Here is a 19442-nt window from a genome sequence, read left to right as displayed (position 1 = left end):
TGAGTCCTTCTTCCTCGTCCCAGTACCACCTGAATTTTGGATCTTGAAGTCCCTAATGGATTGCAAGCAGTTACATTAGATTGCTCTATTTTACAACATGTCATCAATGCTTCGGGAAGGCTAGTGGAATCATGAGCCGAAGAGGCCACCAATTCCCCCTGATATGAGTCTCCTCCCATGTGATCCTCCTACATAATACCATCTCCAGGGTCTGGATCAGGTAGCAGCTGCCTTCCTCTAGCCACACGAGAGGAGGCCCATACTGGGGTCTTAGTGATGATCTCACTAGATTCATCGCAGTATAGATGTCCAATCGCACACTCATGGATTAGCGGCTTCTTCCACTGCTTGTTGAGGGTGAGCAGCAAGTCATCCTGGCCTTTGTAGAGGGTGCAATGGGCCCTGCAAGGATGAAGGCAGTTCTGTTCACCTACCCTTGTAGGGGCCCTCGACTGACCTGTGAAAGGTTGCATGTGGGTTATGAAGGCATACATCACAGCTTTCAGTGCCTAATCTTAGAAGGGCCTAGGTACCTCTCCACCATGAGCCCATACAGTGCATGACTGCAAACGACCCGCCCCCCGCACCTCAGGATGAGATGGTTCCTTGAATTTGCTGCACCCTCCCTCACTGTCCCAACCCTGTGAGCTAAAACACATGAAGGGAGATTGAATGCCTCACAACACACTAGTATGACGTGGTCCGATGTACCCCAGCACGTGCTACCGGAGAATGCTAAGTGCAAATTTCCCTCTGTTGTGTCGTTGGCGCCCTCTTTTTGCTTAATGACTCCACATTCCATATCGTACAACCTGCTCCAGCCTCTACTGAACAAATGAAATAGTGGCAAGAGGAGCAAATTGGGCACTAATTACCTTTGCGGTGCCATAATATGGCCAATGCTTTTGTTTGAGAAGTGGTAAATATTTTTCTTCTCGCAAATCATAAACCCTTCATTTCTGAGTATGCTGATTGCCACTTATGATACCCAAAACAATTGTCTGGCTAGGATTCGAGGAATCATTAACTGTGGTTGATTTAGTTAGTAAGCTAGAGGCCCTCCTTACCTGAAGCGAGCTGCTGTGTTGCTACCGGTCGGTGCTCTGCTCATAGAGCTGAAAAATACACCTTATGCAACTTTGCTTTAAGCTTTTTCCACTGTGGGATGTGGAAGCCCCCGGCTTCTGCTTGTTAATGTTCTGATGAATGGGTGGGAAGGCCAAACAGTGCACTCAGTACAGGCCGCCTTCCGAAGACGGATGATGGCGAATATATTCTATTTTCAATCAATTTTGATTTGTGGGCTGTTAAAGCTGTTCCTTGAAAGGACAGTATTTACAAGGCCTGTAATGAGACAGCCCTGGGAGACCTTCCTTCTCCTGGTCCGTAATTTTGATAAATGAAAGTCTAATTCATAAAGGATATAGTGATTGAAGGGCAACTCTAGGTCTCATACACTTTCATTTAGACAAATGTTTGTTCGATATGGCACAGCCAACAGGAAGGGGCTGCACGGAATGATGGATTTCTCGAAGGCTCTTAATGCGGAAATCCATTTCAGGCAAACCACGGTAGTGCAGTTGCTCTGGTTTATTTGAAGATTAGATTTCGGGAATGCTGCGAAAGGTAGCCATGTTATGTGAATAAAACCTTTAGAAATAAACGTATTCACATGTGTGGGTACAAAACATTAGTGCATGCAGATTAACACATAGCTTTAAATCTGTTTAATTTCGTAATTTATTTGAGGAGTTGTCGTAAAGGAATCGTTTTGTCATGATCGACGCCCAATTGGTGCATGTGCCTTTGAACTTTGTAGATGCGTTTGACACTGGATTTCACATTTGAATAAAATGTGTTGAGCACACATTTAAAGTAATTGCATATTACCAGTGCTGGAAATGGAAACAATCTGGTGGAGGATCCCACAAGGCCCGGGATGGGGGCAGAGTTTTGGGGGTGGGCAGTGTCTGAGGAGGCGGGGTTTAGAGGGGCAGAGCTGGCAGGTGACCTCCAATCAAAGGAAATGTCCAAAATAATAGTTTAAAACAGCACAATTTCTTTCATGCTACTTCTTTTTCAAGCTATATATCAATTCCACTTTAAACCACTTCCATGGTGCTGGTGCACCCAAAATATGATATCATTACCACTCCCCACAAACCCCACCGCCACCCACGCACCCTCCCAAGCACAATACAAACCCCAAAACACATGTGCCTGCTAGGGTGGCCAATGTTCCCGGATTTCGCGGGATTGTCCCGCAATTAGGGACTCTGTCCTGCAGTTTGCAGAGTGGCTGTGCAGGACGCAGGTTGTCCCGACTTTCGTCAGGACAACCTGCCTCCAGCACAGCCACTCTGCAAACTGAAGTGGCCATTTACACAGCACGGCGCTGCCGTCTGCTGCTTTCTTTCCCCGGGCGGCTCTGCAGCCCTGGCTCCTTTTGAGCCTGCAGGTCGAGCTGTAAAGCTCCGACACCTGGCTTGATTCAAATGCCAATGCTTTATTCCTGGGGTCCTGATGGTCATGTTTGCAGTTAAAAACGTGACCATCACCTGCCAAGGACAATCCATTTGCATTTCAATGAAGCCAGGAATTAAGAGCCATTAAAAATATTTACATTCAAAAAGGAGCTGGTCAAATGTGAATGACTTGATGTCATTATTGCCTTGTGGGCAAGTGTCCTGAGAAAGACTATCAAAGAGTTGGCCACCCTAGTGCCAGCAGTTTAGGGAAACGTTCAGTGCAGTGCACTAAAAGTGCAAGTTTGAACTTCATCCTACACTATTTTAAAATGAAACCGTTCTGGAGCGGTTTCATTTAAAATAAAAGCATAGGAACGCTGAATTTTGCATTCAAAGCAATGGCCTGTGCGAGCACTGAGCACAAAGAGTAATCTACTCTGTGTGCACTGTCCTCGCATAGAGCAGATTAGATCTGCTGGGCCCACGAGGGTGGGGGCTGTGCTGCTGGGAGCAGACTGCTCAGAGCAGCACAGCCCCCACCTTTGCGGGCCCGGCTGTGGTGCCTGCATGAAGAACTCTTCGTGAAAGTGCAGGACAGCCTTCCTTAAGAAGGTCTCTTCCGGTGTCCTGCTGTTGTGGATACGTAGGGGGGTGAAGCCAGAAGAGCGCTAATGGCGGCAATTAGCTGCTCCGCCCCCCTACGCCATGCCATTGCGGGATTGTATTTTTTTTTCTTCTCTCCTCGAAACCCAGCTGGAGAGCATGGGTTTGGTGTTTGGGCATCTCACTCTGGCCGGATCCCGAGATCCGGCTTCACATCTCGTGCCGGATCTCAGATCCGGCGAGAGCCGGCCCAATGACCAGCACTGCAGTATTTATTTTTTTTAAACACCGCAAGCTGTGAAAGCACAATCGTGCCCAGGAAAGGCAGATTGTGATTGGTCAATCTGCCTTTCCCAGGTGCAAATGCTTCATTAACAATGGGAAATTAATACATTTACCACTGAAAGTTGAACATCAGAAACCTGTCATCCTATCAGGATTTTGGCCTTCCACGCTATAATGGTTTGAATGTCCTTGGTTCTTGTTGTTTTCCAAGATTCCACTTGCCACCCTCATTGCCCTCTTCCCTAACTCCTCCCAAATGCTTATCTGATCCTCGCCTCCTCTCCACTTGTGGCTCAACCTCTTCTCCTCATACTGAGATCTGCTGGCTCTTCTTTGAACCTGCCCTCAAAACTGAAGAAGCATTGGCAAAGCCAGCATTTGGGGATTTTGTGTAGGCATGGGAAAGGCACTTGCCAGGCATTGCCGCAGTGGTCTTATTGATGGTAGCAGGTGCGTAATGGTGCGAGTACCTCAGCATATAAAAGCAATGCCTGGCAAATGCCTATTACTTATATGCAAGCCAAAACTGTTGGCTTTGCAAATGTTTGTTTTTAACAGTACTTCAGTGAAGGACACACATATAGTGCTTCTAAATCAAGTGGCTGAAGGGAACCTGGTGGCATTTTTATTAGACCAGTAGCCTGTTAACTCCAATTAAATAATTAACTCTCAGAAGACTACTTTGAGAAAACACTGGCAGGCACTTTGAGTGCAAATTTGGATGGTAAGGCTTGAATAACGCAAGCTGAAAGAGGTCCCACGAGGATGTGCTTTGGGCGGAAAGGGGGAGGAACTGGGTGGGAATGGCCATAGGGATTAGCATGGCCATGGCCGTTCAAACAACTCCTACAGAGTTTGTATCCCTTCTCATGTGCCATTTCTCCCTATCTGTACTCTAATGCAATAGTGTTGGCTTATAGATGGCTCTAAAGTGCAACCTAAATGCCCAAACTAATAAAAAAGTATGTTGTTTCCATAACCACCGAGTGGCAATGGCTCAGCAGGCATGATGAAGTGGTATTTTTCTTTGACCCTAGTACGCTAAACAAATTAGGGTCATGAACTTAGAATCATTGTCCTGCCTGGTGGCCTTCGGCTCAGGCAGGTAAGTCAGGTTTCCGGACCCATAAATGTCTGCTTAGCTTTGATTCCCATTATCAATGACAACCTATGCAATGTAATTCAGGGTAAACTACATCAAACCTATGAATTCCAGGCCAGAGTTCACATGTATGAAATTCTAGTGTATAAGAGAACCAGTTATGAAGACTTACAGGTCTTACAGGGCCAGGAGGTTAGTTCAGGGGCAAGGAAAATGCAAAGCACCACAGGTTCGAATCCCAGTCCTGTACTTAGAAACTGGTCTCCAGTATTACGCGTGTTCTAAAAGATTAATTATTTACAAAAGACCGAAGTTATTATGTGTTATGGTGTTCTGAATCTTTTTTTGCTAACCAGCCGGCCTTGAGACTTATGGTTATTATCATGCCACCAAATCTCCCACCACCACCTGCCAGTAAACATGGGATAAAGTTCCCATAACTATGGTTTACTCTTATTGCAAGTCATCGAGGAGTTATGTGACCATATAAAGGCATTATGTCAAAAGGCAGAGTGCTTACTAAGGTCACAGAACCTGAAATAGGTGGGTGGAACGGATGAAGGTGGGTGGAACGGATGAAGGTGGGTGGAACGGATGGAATTCATGAAACTGATAGAACTGAGGGAGTACATGCAACGGATGGAGCGCGTGGAACGGATGGAGCGCGTGGAACGGATCGAGCGCGTGGAACGGATGGAGCGCATGGAACGGATAAAGCGCATGAATGATGGAAACAAATAGAGTGGATGGAACGAATGGTGTAGATGTTATGAATAGATCGGACGGAGTGCATAAACTAAAGGGAGCGCATGGAACAGATGGAGCGCATGGAACAGATGGAGCACATGGAACAGATGGAGCGCATGGGACAGATGGAGCGCATGGGACAGATGGAGTAGATGGAATGTATAGAGTGGATGGCACGGAAGGAACGGATGGAGTGAAAGGAACAGATTGAGTGGATGGAACGAATCGAGATGGCGGAACGGATGGAACGGAGAATGGATAGAAGGGCAGAATGGATAGAATGGGCAGAATTGAATGGAGATGGCGGAAAAGTTTATGTAGATGAACGATCAAATGAAGGAATGACTAGTAAACCAAATGAAGAACCAATCGAAATGTATGAACGGACACATTGAATAAAACGGATAGAATAAATGGTTCAGATGTGCACTCGATCTCAAGCACCTTACTGAAAACCACCATATCACAACCCCATGCTTACTCTCTCCTATACACCACCACTCAACTAGAACACAGCGATACTATGACACATTCGGTATATCTGTTCTCATACTAACACCCGCCACATACTCATCATCCTAAATAAACACAGCTGGCTCTGCACACCGGCTAGCCTATGCGTCTCCTCAGGCCGAACGCATCCAGAAATCAGTCTGGGTATCACTGCACCAGAATGAACACATACTCATCATCTCCCAACCACCACACCTACCGCTAAGAAGCAGCTATCATAGGAGTGTGACACCTGCTGCACACATATCCGGTGCTCCCAAGCACCTTATGACTCTCTTCCTCTCTCTCTACTGACTTGAACTACAGTTCCCGAGGGCGTTCAACCTACCAGCGCCTTGAGATCATACCAATGATACATAAGGCGCTATATAAATGCAAAGTAACATAACATATCTTTATAAAATTCTCTTATGGTTATGTTATTCATTGTAATATAATGCATGTCATCCTCCTTACCTCCCAGACCCTTTTCCCTATTGTTTTAATTTCTGAAGTGGTATTTTTTCAATTAATTGTCATTGTCTCACATTTCCTGTGCCACTTTACGTGATACTCATTTTATTCTTTTTCAATGCTGTCTGTTTCCTCTCCTTTCATGTGTCCGTAGATGCAGTTATCTTTCTATGTTATTCCTTTGCCTTTGTAATTGATTTTAAGGCATGGCACACCCCAGCCAGAGGCTTTTTCCTCTGCCACTGAAGGTGGCACACAATAAAAAACCTTGTTATTGTTTTATTATTTGAACCCTGGGTTCTTTTTTGAAGAGACATCCAACCCACCTCAAACCCACCTTAACAAATACCCCGTGTCGCAGTGGACCATGAACCAGGCAGGTGTGTAACAAAGAAATATTTATTTATTTTTAGAATTCAAATGAAAAATCAGAGCGAGGGCAGCAATTACCAGTGTGGTGACAATATAATGCAAAATGTTATAATTAATTCAACTTTCTGACTTCATCGATAAAAACTTAACATAGAAATGGAATCAAAATTACTTTTTTCACACTCATAGTTAGCACGTATATTATGCACTCCTCCTGCAACACTCCCCCAAACACCTCCTAACTGAATTCTTTGTGGATGTAAAGCAGTGGCAAGGCGTCAGCAAGAATAGGGAAAAAACGTTTTTTAAATTCGACCCACCACCCCAGAATGGGAGGCCCAAAAACGAAAAATGAAAACCTTCAAATTGAGCAAAATAGCATAGTCGGTAGTCGGATTGCACTTGTTACTTAGGGATTAGTTTACATTTGCGGTTGGATAGATTGGACAGAAGTTTTTGTGGCTGTACTAAAGAGACAAGGAAGCTTACAGGCTACTGAGCAGGGTACTAAAGCAACATGAAAGCAGGTGAGAATAACGATTTTTGGGAGGAAAACAATGAAGCAAAAATCACACGTGGCAAAATTGCAATTTCTTATTTCACAATGACTTTAAATTGGGAAACGGCTAAGAAAATGGCCTTAGCAGCCAAAATCTGAAATCAGTTTGGGATGGGAAACAAAGACACAGAACAGATAGGATACTGAGGGGAAGGGATGACTCTTATGGGATGGTGATATGTTTTTTTAATGAAAAATGTAATTCGGATTTATAAGGAAAGTAAACCAAGCATGCAAAATCGTTTTTGTCAGCACAATAATTAGTTCTGCTGCAACTATATTTTAAGGTTATAATTAGTAAAAACACTCAACAACATTGTTACTTTCGAAGTGCAACAATAATAAACGTGAATTTTCAATGCAAATAATACTAAGGACTTACATAGGTAACTGAATCAAATAGGAAAGAAATATGCTAACAGATATAGCCTTTTCTAAGGCAAGGGTGAAGAGAGGATATTGGCAATTTGGAAAATGCCTAAGGTTTTTATGGGATTTTAATAGGGTTTTGAACAAGATGCAAGGTAAAATAGCTGGATATGCAGTTTTTGGGTACTGGGTGATGGGATACTTACAAGACAAGCCTGGGTTTGGTAATTTGGACAGCCAGCAGGGTCTCTAGGCTGCAGGGCCAAGGATCTGGTCACAGGCAGCAGAGTCAAGAGATCTGGGTACTGGGTCTGCTGTGCCCTCCTTATTGGGAACAGCTGGGCAAAGTCTGGTCACTGTGGATATAGGGATGGGTCAGCTGGGCATAAAGTTCCAGTCACAGGATTCTCCTAAATACATCAGCGGCCTTTCCTCCTTTCTCCCTGAATTATTGGGATTATTGTGGTTCTGGATAGGAGGTTCAGGGTGGGTGGTTCTGGATAGGTGGTTCTGCCTGGATCTCGGTCAGCTACCTCTGGACCTGGTTCTGGAGTCTTGGAATCTTGCAGGGTGAATTTTGAATGTTGAATATCCCTGTGCCTCCCTCTTATATAGGCAGAGTGACACCACAGAATTTTACAATATGGCTGGAAGTCTTTAAATCGACTGGGCTGGATTTGTCCTTAAATGTGGGTGGGCTTTCCAACCCCCCAGACATTGTCTTTCCTGGGTTAGCTTGCACAAGGGTTGCCATGACTCCCCCTTTGAAGTCCTCCAGTGGATACTGGGAAGGAATGCAGAGGAACTCACACCTATGAGGCAAACACAGGGCTTCCCCCATCCTTTGTCCTTGGGAGCAGTTCTGCCTGGAAGTCTGGGAGAACCTGTCATTATCACACGGCCAGTGACATGAGAACAGAGCCCATGCCCTTGCAGCCTTAGTCCCCAGCCAGACTGTTAAAGTTCTTTTTGGGGAGAAAAAGCATAACATACATATCTTGCAGCCCCTCTCCCAATGGACAATTGTGTTTCTGTGCGAGCTTCAATATTATTTCACATTTAGCTTTCCCAAGGGCATCTTCAGCTTTACAACAACATATTTACACATATTCATTTTTTTTCTCATGTTCATTTCACAAAATACGGTTTTTCATGAACACAGCTTTCCTTTGCATTTACTTTCTAAAAGGCCTTTTATAGATCTGGTCAGTTTCTAGAAACAGATATGTTTGAAAGTGGTTCCTTGGTAATTGACACTAAGCAAGAGAGGGCACCTTTCCTCTGAAGTACTTTGCGTGTGTTAGTTTATTTCAAAAAGGTCAATCCAAGACCTGCGAACTTGAAGCAAAAATCTTTGCTTTTCATGGGCTTTACTGATGAAACAATGCCATTCTGGGAAGGATGGTCTTATCTGATGGTGTTCAAAATGAAATACATGGCAAGGGCTGTGTTTTAATAGAACAAAACTGTGATGTTTGACATGAAAGTAGGCAACAATGCGATGCTATTAGAAATGCAGGTCATTTTCTTGTGCAGCCTGGAATGTTTAAAGGACAGAACAGCAATGCACAGCCATTCTGAATTTGATTTGTTTTCTCTGGATTCACATGAATGAAAACAAAATGCAGCTATCCTTGGGGTGGCTGTGTTCAACTCTCGCCCCATATGTGCTCAGCAGACCAAAAGCACAGCCATTTTATTGAAACTGCTAAAATGCAGTTTTTTTGGTAGGGAATTTCTGTAGGGCTGGTAAATGTACCCCACACCTTGCTCTTATTGTCTGTGCCTGAGGTATTTTGTTCTGTATTAGTATTTGATTTTAATGTTCTCGGTTCATCCTTTCTGCCTGTCCCTATTTTAGAATCAATCCCTTTATGCTGCCCTTTGAAAATAAGCATTCCTCTAGCAGAGTACCTTCTGGAAGGTGCTTGCTGAAGTTAACTTATTGCAGCTAATGTTCTCATTACAAGCGAGGCTGCTCGCTAGTAACATAAACTGAATGTTTTTGTACAGACAACACTTTCCCCATATATTACTCAAATATATGAAATGTTGTCTTAAAATATTTGTCCAACTACACAACTAAGCTTGTATGTGTGAGTGTGTTTTATGGTAGCCGTTTCACTCCACGTGGATTTTAAATAGGTAATGTGCTGAAATGAAATGAAATAATAGTTTTAAAGTGAATGGCAAAAAAAAGAACATTCTCTGGCGCTGCCTCTTTTGAGTGAGACCTGTCCCATGAACCATGCCGTTGAGAGCAAAGGTCCATGTGGAACCTTCGACTGGGAGCATCCCTGTTCAGCTTTTTCATGAATGTGGAAATGTTATCGGTGACCAGAACTATCCCGCTGAAGTTTCACTGCGACTAATTGCGATTTTCCTCCATGTTTAGGAACTGAGGAAGATGTGGTGAAGTCCAAGAAGACCTTCCGAAGCCAGGCTGTGGTGAACCAGAATGCCGAAACTGAGCTCATGCTGGAAGGCGACGATGACGCCGTCAGCCTGCTCCAGGAGAAGGAGATCGACAACCTTGCTGGTAAACCTCCTTTTTTGTTCATTAGTGAAACATGTTTGAGACAGAGTTCCCCACCTTTAAGTGCAATGGCTTTTCGACCCATCAGAAGTCATTTACATCATGCAGCCATGTGCAGCAGGACCTGAGAACACTTGAGGTAGATGTGCAGTGGCAAGGCTCAAAATCAGTGTGAAACCATCACTGAGCGAGGTGGCTGGGTTTTCATCGTCGCAAAGCTCAAGGCAAATGGATTAGTGTCTCATTGTTGTATATCTGCACTTGATTACGAAGGGGGGTGCATGCCCCTGATATTAAACGGCCTGCACTTTGTGTAAAAAGCTTTTGAATGGCTGATGTGCATACACATCTTTCGCTGGTATCTGCTTGCTGAGGGAAAGGGTTGACAAGGCTCTCAAGGCCTAGATGTTGGAGCTAAGCGCACATTAATTTAGATCTGTGGACCCCAGAGGCTCACTGCCTTGAATCCCCCTCAGACCTCCCAACTCCCCATCCTTGGTGCATGGGTGACTGTCATTTACCAATAGCATTACGTTTACGACAGTGCTAATTTGAACAGATTAATAGATTCAAAGTCACATTTGGTGGCTTGGCGTCTCTCACTGACATACACATCATACACTTGCACCTGGACACCAACTGCACAACATGTGTGTTGGTGGTGCCTGCCAGAATGCATCTCTTGGTGAATAGGTTGTTACCTTTGAGGGCTTGTTTATCCCCTTTTTGGAAGTGCTTTTCCACCAGTCCAACGAGGGTCGGGGTAAGCACACAATGTCCTCAAGTCCTCCTTTTAAGGACGTATGATTGGAAATACTAGAAGGCAAAATAACCACTGTACCAATCCCCACCAACCTCAATGTTGAAGCTGTTTTATGAACTGTCAACCAAACTATAGTGGATTTATTTAATGCCTTTGCTCCCTTGTAACTATGTCCGATTGGGGTTTAACACACTTCCCCCCCCCTATTACACGAAACAATTACCAGTAGTAAGTGTATCATTTGATCACCTGAAAAGCGCTGGCATACAACACAGAGGAACCTAGACCTCTCCTTCAGGGCCTCATCCAGTATGTGCCTGTCTCCCATTATTGAAGCTGAAACTGTGGGTTCATCCATTATCTTGGCAGCCATCAACAAGGGTAAAGCGCTCTTCTCAGCAGTCAAACACTGCTCAAACCTACTGTCCACAGACGAATGCAACACTATTAACTCCTTTTTCATCAACAAGGTAGATAGGATGACAGATGAATACCACTAAATGTGTCGCCTCACATGCTCAATCCCACAGTGCATAACACTAATCTGCTTTCACTCCCCCCAGCCCCGAGGATCTTGCTCACACCCTTACATCATTTAAAAGAACACTCATGGCAGCCTTATACCTAAACACTCTAAAAAAAGGGTTAATCCACCCTCTCATCCAAATATATTCCTGGGACCCAGCTGATCTTGCAAGATACCTTTCAATCACTGGCCTCTCATTCATTGGGAAAGTGATTGAGAAGCAGTTTCCAACGAACTCCATGATTGGATTAACCAAGCCAAAGTATAGCATTGGAACCGCCACCATCCATCCAAAGATAGCACTCTTCAAATCATGAACAAAGGTGGTTCATGCCCCCTGGCCCTTCTCAATCTCTCAGCTGCATTGGACAGGGTTGACCACCTCACACTGACCAGCCTACACACAAACACAGTGTCTTCTCGGGCACAGTTCTCAACTGGTTTGCTTCTTACCTCTCACACAAGACACCAAGCCATCCAGATCGAAAAGAATATCAGGTCATACTGCTGCCTTGTCACCCATATAGTCCTACAAGACAAAGTACTCACCTCATACATACACCCATTGGGATCACCTCCCAATGAACCATCTCGATCTACTGATACATAGACAACACCTAATTATGCCTAAAAGGCAGTTGTTCCTAGGACATCTCATGCCTCAGTAATTGCCTAGCCTCTATCCAAGCCTGGATGTCAAGCACGTATCTTAAGCTCAATCCCACACAGACGGAATAACTTCTACGTAGCCACACACATAATCACGTCACCATTCAAGGGTTGATAAAGGATGTGCACCATAATGGCTTCTCACCTCACCTAGCCCCAACTGCCAAATCACCCAGGCTCACTATAGAGAGCACTTTCTCCTTTTGACAAAATAATCAACAAAAAGGCCCAAACTACCCTGGTAGCAGGTAACCCTCCTCTCTAAACCCTCCCTTCCACCCGAAGACTTCAAACCACAGTCCGAGGCACTATTAATCTCTCCTCACCAACATTCTGCTAATGCATCTGACCGACTTGAGGCCACCCAACGCACCCCACAAGGACACATAATGGGAAACAAGCAATTATAGCACATTTCTCCCATTTTAAGAGAGCTGCACTGGCTCCTATCTCACCCAGAATAATATTTGACTACCTGCTTCAGCTATATGTCCTCCATCACTTGCACACCTGCCACAAAAGTCTGTAGTTCAGGTTATTCATGCTCCTCCAGGAACCAGGCCATTGCTATGCGCAATATAAAACTGGCACATAAGGAAAAGAACAGGAAACCGGCCTTCCCTTACTAGACCCTTGCCTACTGAAACACCATCCTGCTAGCAGTCCATAACATGCCAACACTCTTACAGTTCAGAAAGGATCTCCAGGGTTTACTCTTAAGTCAATAGCTAGGTGCACCTTTGCTCCTTGCATTCCCACATAACATACCACCCCATGGATAGAAAACCTGTGCTATGTTACCCACAACATGTGCAGTGCTCCGTTGCTCCCTAGCTAGGTTCACGCCATGTAAAACATAGATATAAATATACATATAAATTCTGCGCTCTGTAGAATGAGTTATGATTGTGATGGATCAACACAAACCACTCCAGACGCATAATATTCCCTGCTTTAGGGAAAAACATGCAGGCCCAGTTGGCCAATTTTCTCCATTTGCAAAGCAGGTTCACAATGTGCCTGTACCCTCTGGCGAAATGAGCTCTAGGGGTTGTTCATTGTTTTACATCACTCCACTATCATGATTGGGGTAAAAGAAGCACAGTTAGCACAAGTTGAGGTCTGGAGGCTCAAACTCAGAAAATCTGCTTCATAGAATGCCAGTCAATACGTATGTGTTTGTCATGATCGGAGCCTGGGCCGAACATGGGGACAAAGGTCCATTATCAAGGCTTTGTAGACTGCAAATACAGTCCATATCGTTCCTAGCGGATGGCGTATGCCTTCAGAAAAGTGTTTCTTCAAGTGTGTTATATACATATATAACAAATAAAAATGACTTTAAGCGATGCAATCAAGTGAAGATACAAGCATGTCATGAAGATGTTTTCCTCCTGTTTCGGGCACCAGAATATAGTTAAAGAACATGTAATTAGTGACTGCTGATGCCCCCCAATTACACTAATTTAGGAATTGCCATGCTATCTATATGATCTTGGTGGATTTGGTTTGTTTGTTCGTTATCCTTGCTGTCACATACCTGAGGTCAACCCACACAATTATGTAATGCACAGGGCCAGTAAGAGCCTATGCAACAGTCTAACAAACACGTTTTTGACAAAATACAAACAAGAATATGTACAAAAAAGATAGGGCAACTTGTTTATTTCACAAAGGGAATAATTCAGAGCGTTGTAAAGTGCAATAGGTAAACAAGTATAATTAATACTGTAAGCAGAATGTGTGCAGCTGTTGTAATATAAACCTACATTAAAATTGAAACCTTTATGTAGTATATAACAGAACTAGATTTGTTATGGATTATAAAAATATCTCCTGGATTTTAGCTTGTGCTCATAATTTAAAGGTTTCGTGGCGCATTCTCCATGTTTTAATCTTGCTTTTTTGTTGAGCCTTGCATATAAACATTGCAGGTATACATGTGACAATCCTAAAATGATGTACACATTTTTGTTTCAGTTTTACCTCCTTTTCTTCCCAAGCTGTTCACGTCAAGAGGCAAGTCACACACTGTTCGATCAGTAGTTTTGAAATTCGTGCAAGACCTAACACTCTGTTATATAGATGCCAAGCAATGTAGATTAGTCTAGTTGTAGTTATCTAATTTTATGTTTAACATCAAAACGTATAACCTTCCCTTGATTTTAACATACTTTTATAGTGACTATATAACATCTGGCAAAATAAATGCAGGAGAATAAAACATAATTTTATTCTATAGGCTATTGGTAGTGTAATCATAAAAATGATCGATTTGCTAGTGATGACATTAAGTATTGTAGGGTCATGTACTATGCCAAGGTGGTTTAAAACCAATAGATGTCGTCATGGCATGTGCAAAGTAGCTTACAAATCATGGACTATCAAAAGGACTTTCTAGCAGTGTTTTAGCAGTGTTTTAGTCGCTCAGATGCTGGTAATGCAAAGCTGCTTGGAGTCACAATATTTGTTCTGCCATGAAAGGAAATCAAATTTCCTCTCGACGTACTATTTACAATTTGCTTTGGAAAAAAAGAACCATGATCTGTGAACTGTTTCTGCATGTGTTACCAGATTGTAATGTGGAAAGTGTCTTCTGCGTCTTGCTAAGCATCTTCTCGCTATTACCTCTCGGCAAAGCTGTCGTAGTTTGCACTATTCCAGCCAGTTTTAAAATGTGCTGGCTCTGAACATGATGACGTCACTGATTACACCACTGTAGATTATCTTTGTCACTTAGACCTCTGCCTTTGGTGTCTGGGTTGCTGTTATGATTCTAAGGCTGCAGATGGAGAGGATGTAAATGGTTTCTGTCTGTGTTTACTTTGTTGAAGGACCAGCAAAACACGCATGCGTGAAAAATGAAGTTGAACACCTTTAGTAACTATGTCCATGTGGGTGTGAATAACTGTTATATGGACTTGGGGTTCACACTAGAAACAGTATCGGATAATCGAGGTTAAACAGTGCTGGGATGGGTTGCCTCACTATGTATCAAGGTACTACCTGTGGGAATGCTAATCTTCTCCAGGATTCACTAGCGATTACAGAGTTGTTGGGGTATAGCGCCCATCTAACTTTTAGGTCTCATATCCCAGTGTTATAGTGCCGAGCTTGCTTCTTTATCAACTTTCTTCAAGCATGTCCTGCCCCCTTTGCTCAGGCTCAGATATTTTCACCCTCTAGACGCGGGTTGCCCTTTGAGGCCAATAGGAATACCTTTGACACACTCCTACTAGCCATTATTTTGGTCCCTTGCTTATCATTCAGGCTGTAATATTATTACCCACAACCCATGGGTCTCCCTTCTGGGCCATATTATCTGTCTCCCTATTCTGATTTTGAAATGGTCAGAGGTATCTCCCTCTGCCAGCTCTTTGCTTTTCTTCTAACTCTGGTCTTGGCTGGTATGTGTGAGAGAGCCCCCAGGGGTCTCTCCCTCTCCATGGTCTGGTCTCATGAGGCAACTAAGATAGAGCCCTCAGCAGGCTTTCTGGTTTATCTCGCATGGGAAAAATTCAGCCAAAATTGGACTTTTCCGTTGGGGCTCCCTCTCCTCCTGCTGTGTTCAGTTTGGAAGTCCTTTTTGTGCTCCTCCTTGCAGCAACATACTCATGGTTTTATAATGTTCCTGGTTAACCTGAGCATTCACCTAAGGGTCTAATTGGTTACTCCTTAATATCACCTTCCCTTCAAGTGACATTTTGTTATGCCTCCTGCCTATCTGCTTGTTCCCATCAATATCTGGTTTCCTGTAGATCATTCTCAGCTGGAAATCCTTATTCACTCTATGCTGGTAATTGTGCATGATTGCTGACTGAACAGCAATGTGTGGGGGGCTCAAAAAGCATCCCTCTCATTTTGAAGTCTAGTGGAAGTGGATGTGTGGCCATGTGGCTCCTCCGCTCTGTGCTCTTCTCTCTTGTTGATTCCCCTCTGGCTAGCAGTGTTCTCCTGCTGTGGTAGGAATGCCTCCCTTAGACCTGCAAGCCCTCTCTGAGGATGGAGGAATATTTGTGTGTGCCGTTGGTTCCATCCACCTGCATTCCCATGGATCGCAGATCTCCCTCTCTCCTGGGAAAAAGCTGTAAGTGCTTTCTTAGACAGAGCTATTTTACCAGGCAGTTGGGAAAGGTGCAGCCCTTCAAAATCTCCCCCCACATGTAACATTTTCCACAAACTATGGATCACTGTCAAATATCTCCCACTTTTTTATTCCAGTTTGAGGTAGTTACTATGCTGAGATTATTTTTTTAATTCAGATCCAATATCTGTATTTCAAGCAATAGACAAGAAGAGTCACATCACACCTCCTTACAGCTCAATGATTTCAGACAGGATTTGGAATAAAGATCATAATGCAGACCAATGATACATGTCACAGACGGCATCAATAATACACCAACTCCAAATGACCATACAAAGGTTTTTATTGATTTCCTTGAGAGTCTCCAAGGAGTCCCACTCTCTCTAGTTAAGAGACAGCAAGGCCCTCCATAACCCAGGTACTCCCCAGATTAGTATCTATCGATTTTTTTTAACCCTAGTGTCTAGTTTCTCTTCTGGTGTTGTGGACTTAAAGGTACTCACCTTATCTATCTAACCTCTTTCTGGGACTTTCTAGGTGTGCCAATCTCTGCTTTTTGGGTTGTTTTAAGAGGTAGCAGGACTGTGCCTTCCAGACACTCAATCCCACTTTATCTTCCTCCTTTCATGCCCTGCTCCTCCTCTCCCGAAATCTCTCTATCACTTTTCCTCCAACTACTCTCTTCTCTCTGAGTCTGTCACTCACACACTCTCCCTCTATCCCTCCCTGTGTCTTCCTCCACTATCCCTACGATGTCTCTCTCTCTTTCTACAACCTAACTGCACCCTCAGATACTACTCCCATCTACTCTCTTCCCTGCTACTCTTGCCTCTCCACAACACCCCTACTACTCTACCTTCTCTGCTGTACTACAATGCTCCTCTCCCCTCTACAACTCACCCCTCCTTCTACTCATTCACCCCCCTTTCACTCACTCATTTACCTGCCACTCACTTCTTACTCTCCGCTTCTACTGTCACTCACACACTCTATACAGCCACACACTGCAAGACCACTTCCACTCACCAATCAATACCTCAACTTTCTGAAAATCACCTCCACACTCCTGTTCACCGTCTTTCCTTTTTCTGGTCTCTTGGTCAGCCACCTCCTCCTCTGATCACACCAGAACAACCTATACCTTCTGTTTCCTGCCCATCTTTTCATTGGTTCTCTCCCACTAGGTCCTTGGGCCAATCTCACCATGTGTTCCCTTCCTGGAAGGTGTTACAGGCATTACAATAAGTAGAAAAGGGGGTTAGGCCCCACCACCTTTTTGTCTGGCAGGTCCAGTGCACTGGGTCAGTGGCGGCTGACATTGGATAACGTTTCCGTTCATGTAAGGGAACTGCACTCGGGCTGAAACAAATGTAAGCATTTGATTGTCTCTGAAGTTCAGGCCAGGGAGCCAGTCCAGGGCTGGTTTCTAAAAGCCTGCATCAGGAAACTGTGCTGTAGCAGCTCTCACTGAATGTGTTAGTTGGCAACACATAATGTTCCTTTATTCCGCTTATGGTCATTGCTGCTCTGCCTAGCGACTCCCTTTGTCCTCTGTGAACAACCTTTCATTAGAGCTCTCTATCTGGAGGTGCTGGTGAGTTGCCATGTTGTGGGCGATGTACCAAGAGTTTTGAACTACGACAGCCGACCCAGCCCTTTAAGACGAGGTAGCAATACCTTAAGATGAATGGGGATGCAGAAGATACTCAATCATCAATAATGGAAACAACTCATGAAGTTGGCAAAGTTTGCCTGTTTTAATGTCAATTATCTAAAACAGGGAGTACAACAGACATCAACGGATGTCTCACAGCATAGTCTCAAAGATTTTCATAAAAAACATCATACTTATAGTAAAAACTCATCACTGATGACGTTGACCTACGTAGTCACTAACATCATCCTATGTGGCAAACTACAAAAACCTATTGGAGAAGGTGGTTGGTTTTAAGGGAACATCTAAATATATGTTCCATACTAGTTTAAGAAAGTGATAGGCTCTTTAATATCAGATGGGGCAACTAAGCTCTCCCCTCAAAAAGGCCACTATGAATGTCACTAAATGCACAACGTCCCATTGGTTACACAAACTATAGGGCCGTTAATTACGTGGCCCCCTACAATTGGTTGGCATTCTTACATCCGTCAGTACTTTTCCACCTATGTTAGCAGAACGCAGGCTAGATTTCCAGATGCTGGTGGGCTGGTCATAACCATAGCTTCCCACCAATTAGCATATCATCTATCATCACCTCAGTGGTCTGCATGACAATTGAGGCTCTGAACTCGGCCTTGGAAATGTTCTTTACTCTGGAGAATTCAGGGGAGTAGAGGCATGCTCTGCCTCCCTGCGTAGGTGTGGTTTGTCATGTTTGTCCAAATTCATCCCTCCACGTGACTGAAGACCACAAATTTGAGCTCTGGTGCATTTAAAATACTATTTTATAATAGACCTCTGACGTCTTCCTTGTTTTCGTCCATGTCTTCTGAACAGGAGTTTCGTTCTTTCACACAACCGTAACTAATGTCTGCTCATCCCAGTCCAATACGACCTTGGTTTCTTGGGACTGGTCCAGCCGTGGTCTTCTGAGATTCACTCCTGTAATTCAATTGCTTTTCAACTGCCACACACTGGAAAATGCCTTCCTTTTCGGGTCCTGCTCTGCTATAACACGTTGTGGAAGCATCCATTCCTTAGTTTCTCCTATATTTCTATACATTGGTGCATGCCGCAATCTATTCACTACTTAGCTAGCCTCAAAAATATTTTGTCTGCTTGTGTTTCTTTGCATATGTAAACATGTAAAATGACATGCTATCTTCATTGTTTCTGTAGCATAAGCCTCTTCATCTTGAGCCCAAAATGTCCCTTATCTTTGATACTTACTTGATGCCTTATAGAATATCTTCATTCTCTTGTCTCTGCATCTCTTCTATGTACATCAGTCTGGCTTCATGTGAAGTCACCATTCTGCTCTCCCAGACATTTGTTCTGCTTCTTCTGGGATTGCATTCAAATGGCCATCATACTGTCGTGTATGCAAGTATGGCTTTGTCAATGGGAACCTTGCTTCCAAGATTCTTCTTGGTATCGGTATTTTCACTGATACTGCATGTGTTTCACATTCTGGTTCCCAACATATAGGCAATATGGGCGAGATGGTTGAGGTGGGGGTACTTGGCACCTTCTCTACAGTGTTGATGAAAGGAATGGCCTGAAATGAGAAATAAACTGGCCAGCATCCTGATACAGAGGTATGCAGTGATTATCATAGTCCTGCCCAAGCATATACAGGCACTTAGGGAGGGGACAGGAAGTAGGCCCTGCCAACTACCACCTTCCCCTTTTGGGTAGGACAGTTGAAGCTTCCACTCTGGTATGCCTCTCAC

General features: G+C 43.9%; 1 protein-coding gene across 6 annotated transcripts in view; it reads left to right on the top strand.

The window, feature by feature from the left end:
- The window catches only part of NBEA (neurobeachin), a 2584133-nt gene that overhangs the window by 1730732 nt on the left and 833959 nt on the right, over positions 1 to 19442 (top strand). For 3 of the 6 annotated variants that reach the window (XM_069640605.1, XM_069640606.1, XM_069640604.1), the window contains 2 exons: positions 9867 to 10010; positions 13946 to 13984. In XM_069640605.1, coding sequence (XP_069496706.1) covers positions 9867 to 10010; positions 13946 to 13984 — 183 coding nt within the window. The remainder of the gene's footprint in view (positions 1 to 9866; positions 10011 to 13945; positions 13985 to 19442) is intronic. The other 3 variants (XM_069640609.1, XM_069640608.1, XM_069640607.1) reach the window with 1 other exon arrangement.

Source organism: Ambystoma mexicanum, chromosome 7q (assembly GCF_040938575.1).
Source record: "Ambystoma mexicanum isolate Mex_15411 chromosome 7q, UKY_AmexF1_1, whole genome shotgun sequence".
Lineage (NCBI taxonomy): Eukaryota > Metazoa > Chordata > Amphibia > Caudata > Ambystomatidae > Ambystoma > Ambystoma mexicanum.
This window is presented reverse-complemented; position numbering and strand designations above follow the sequence as displayed.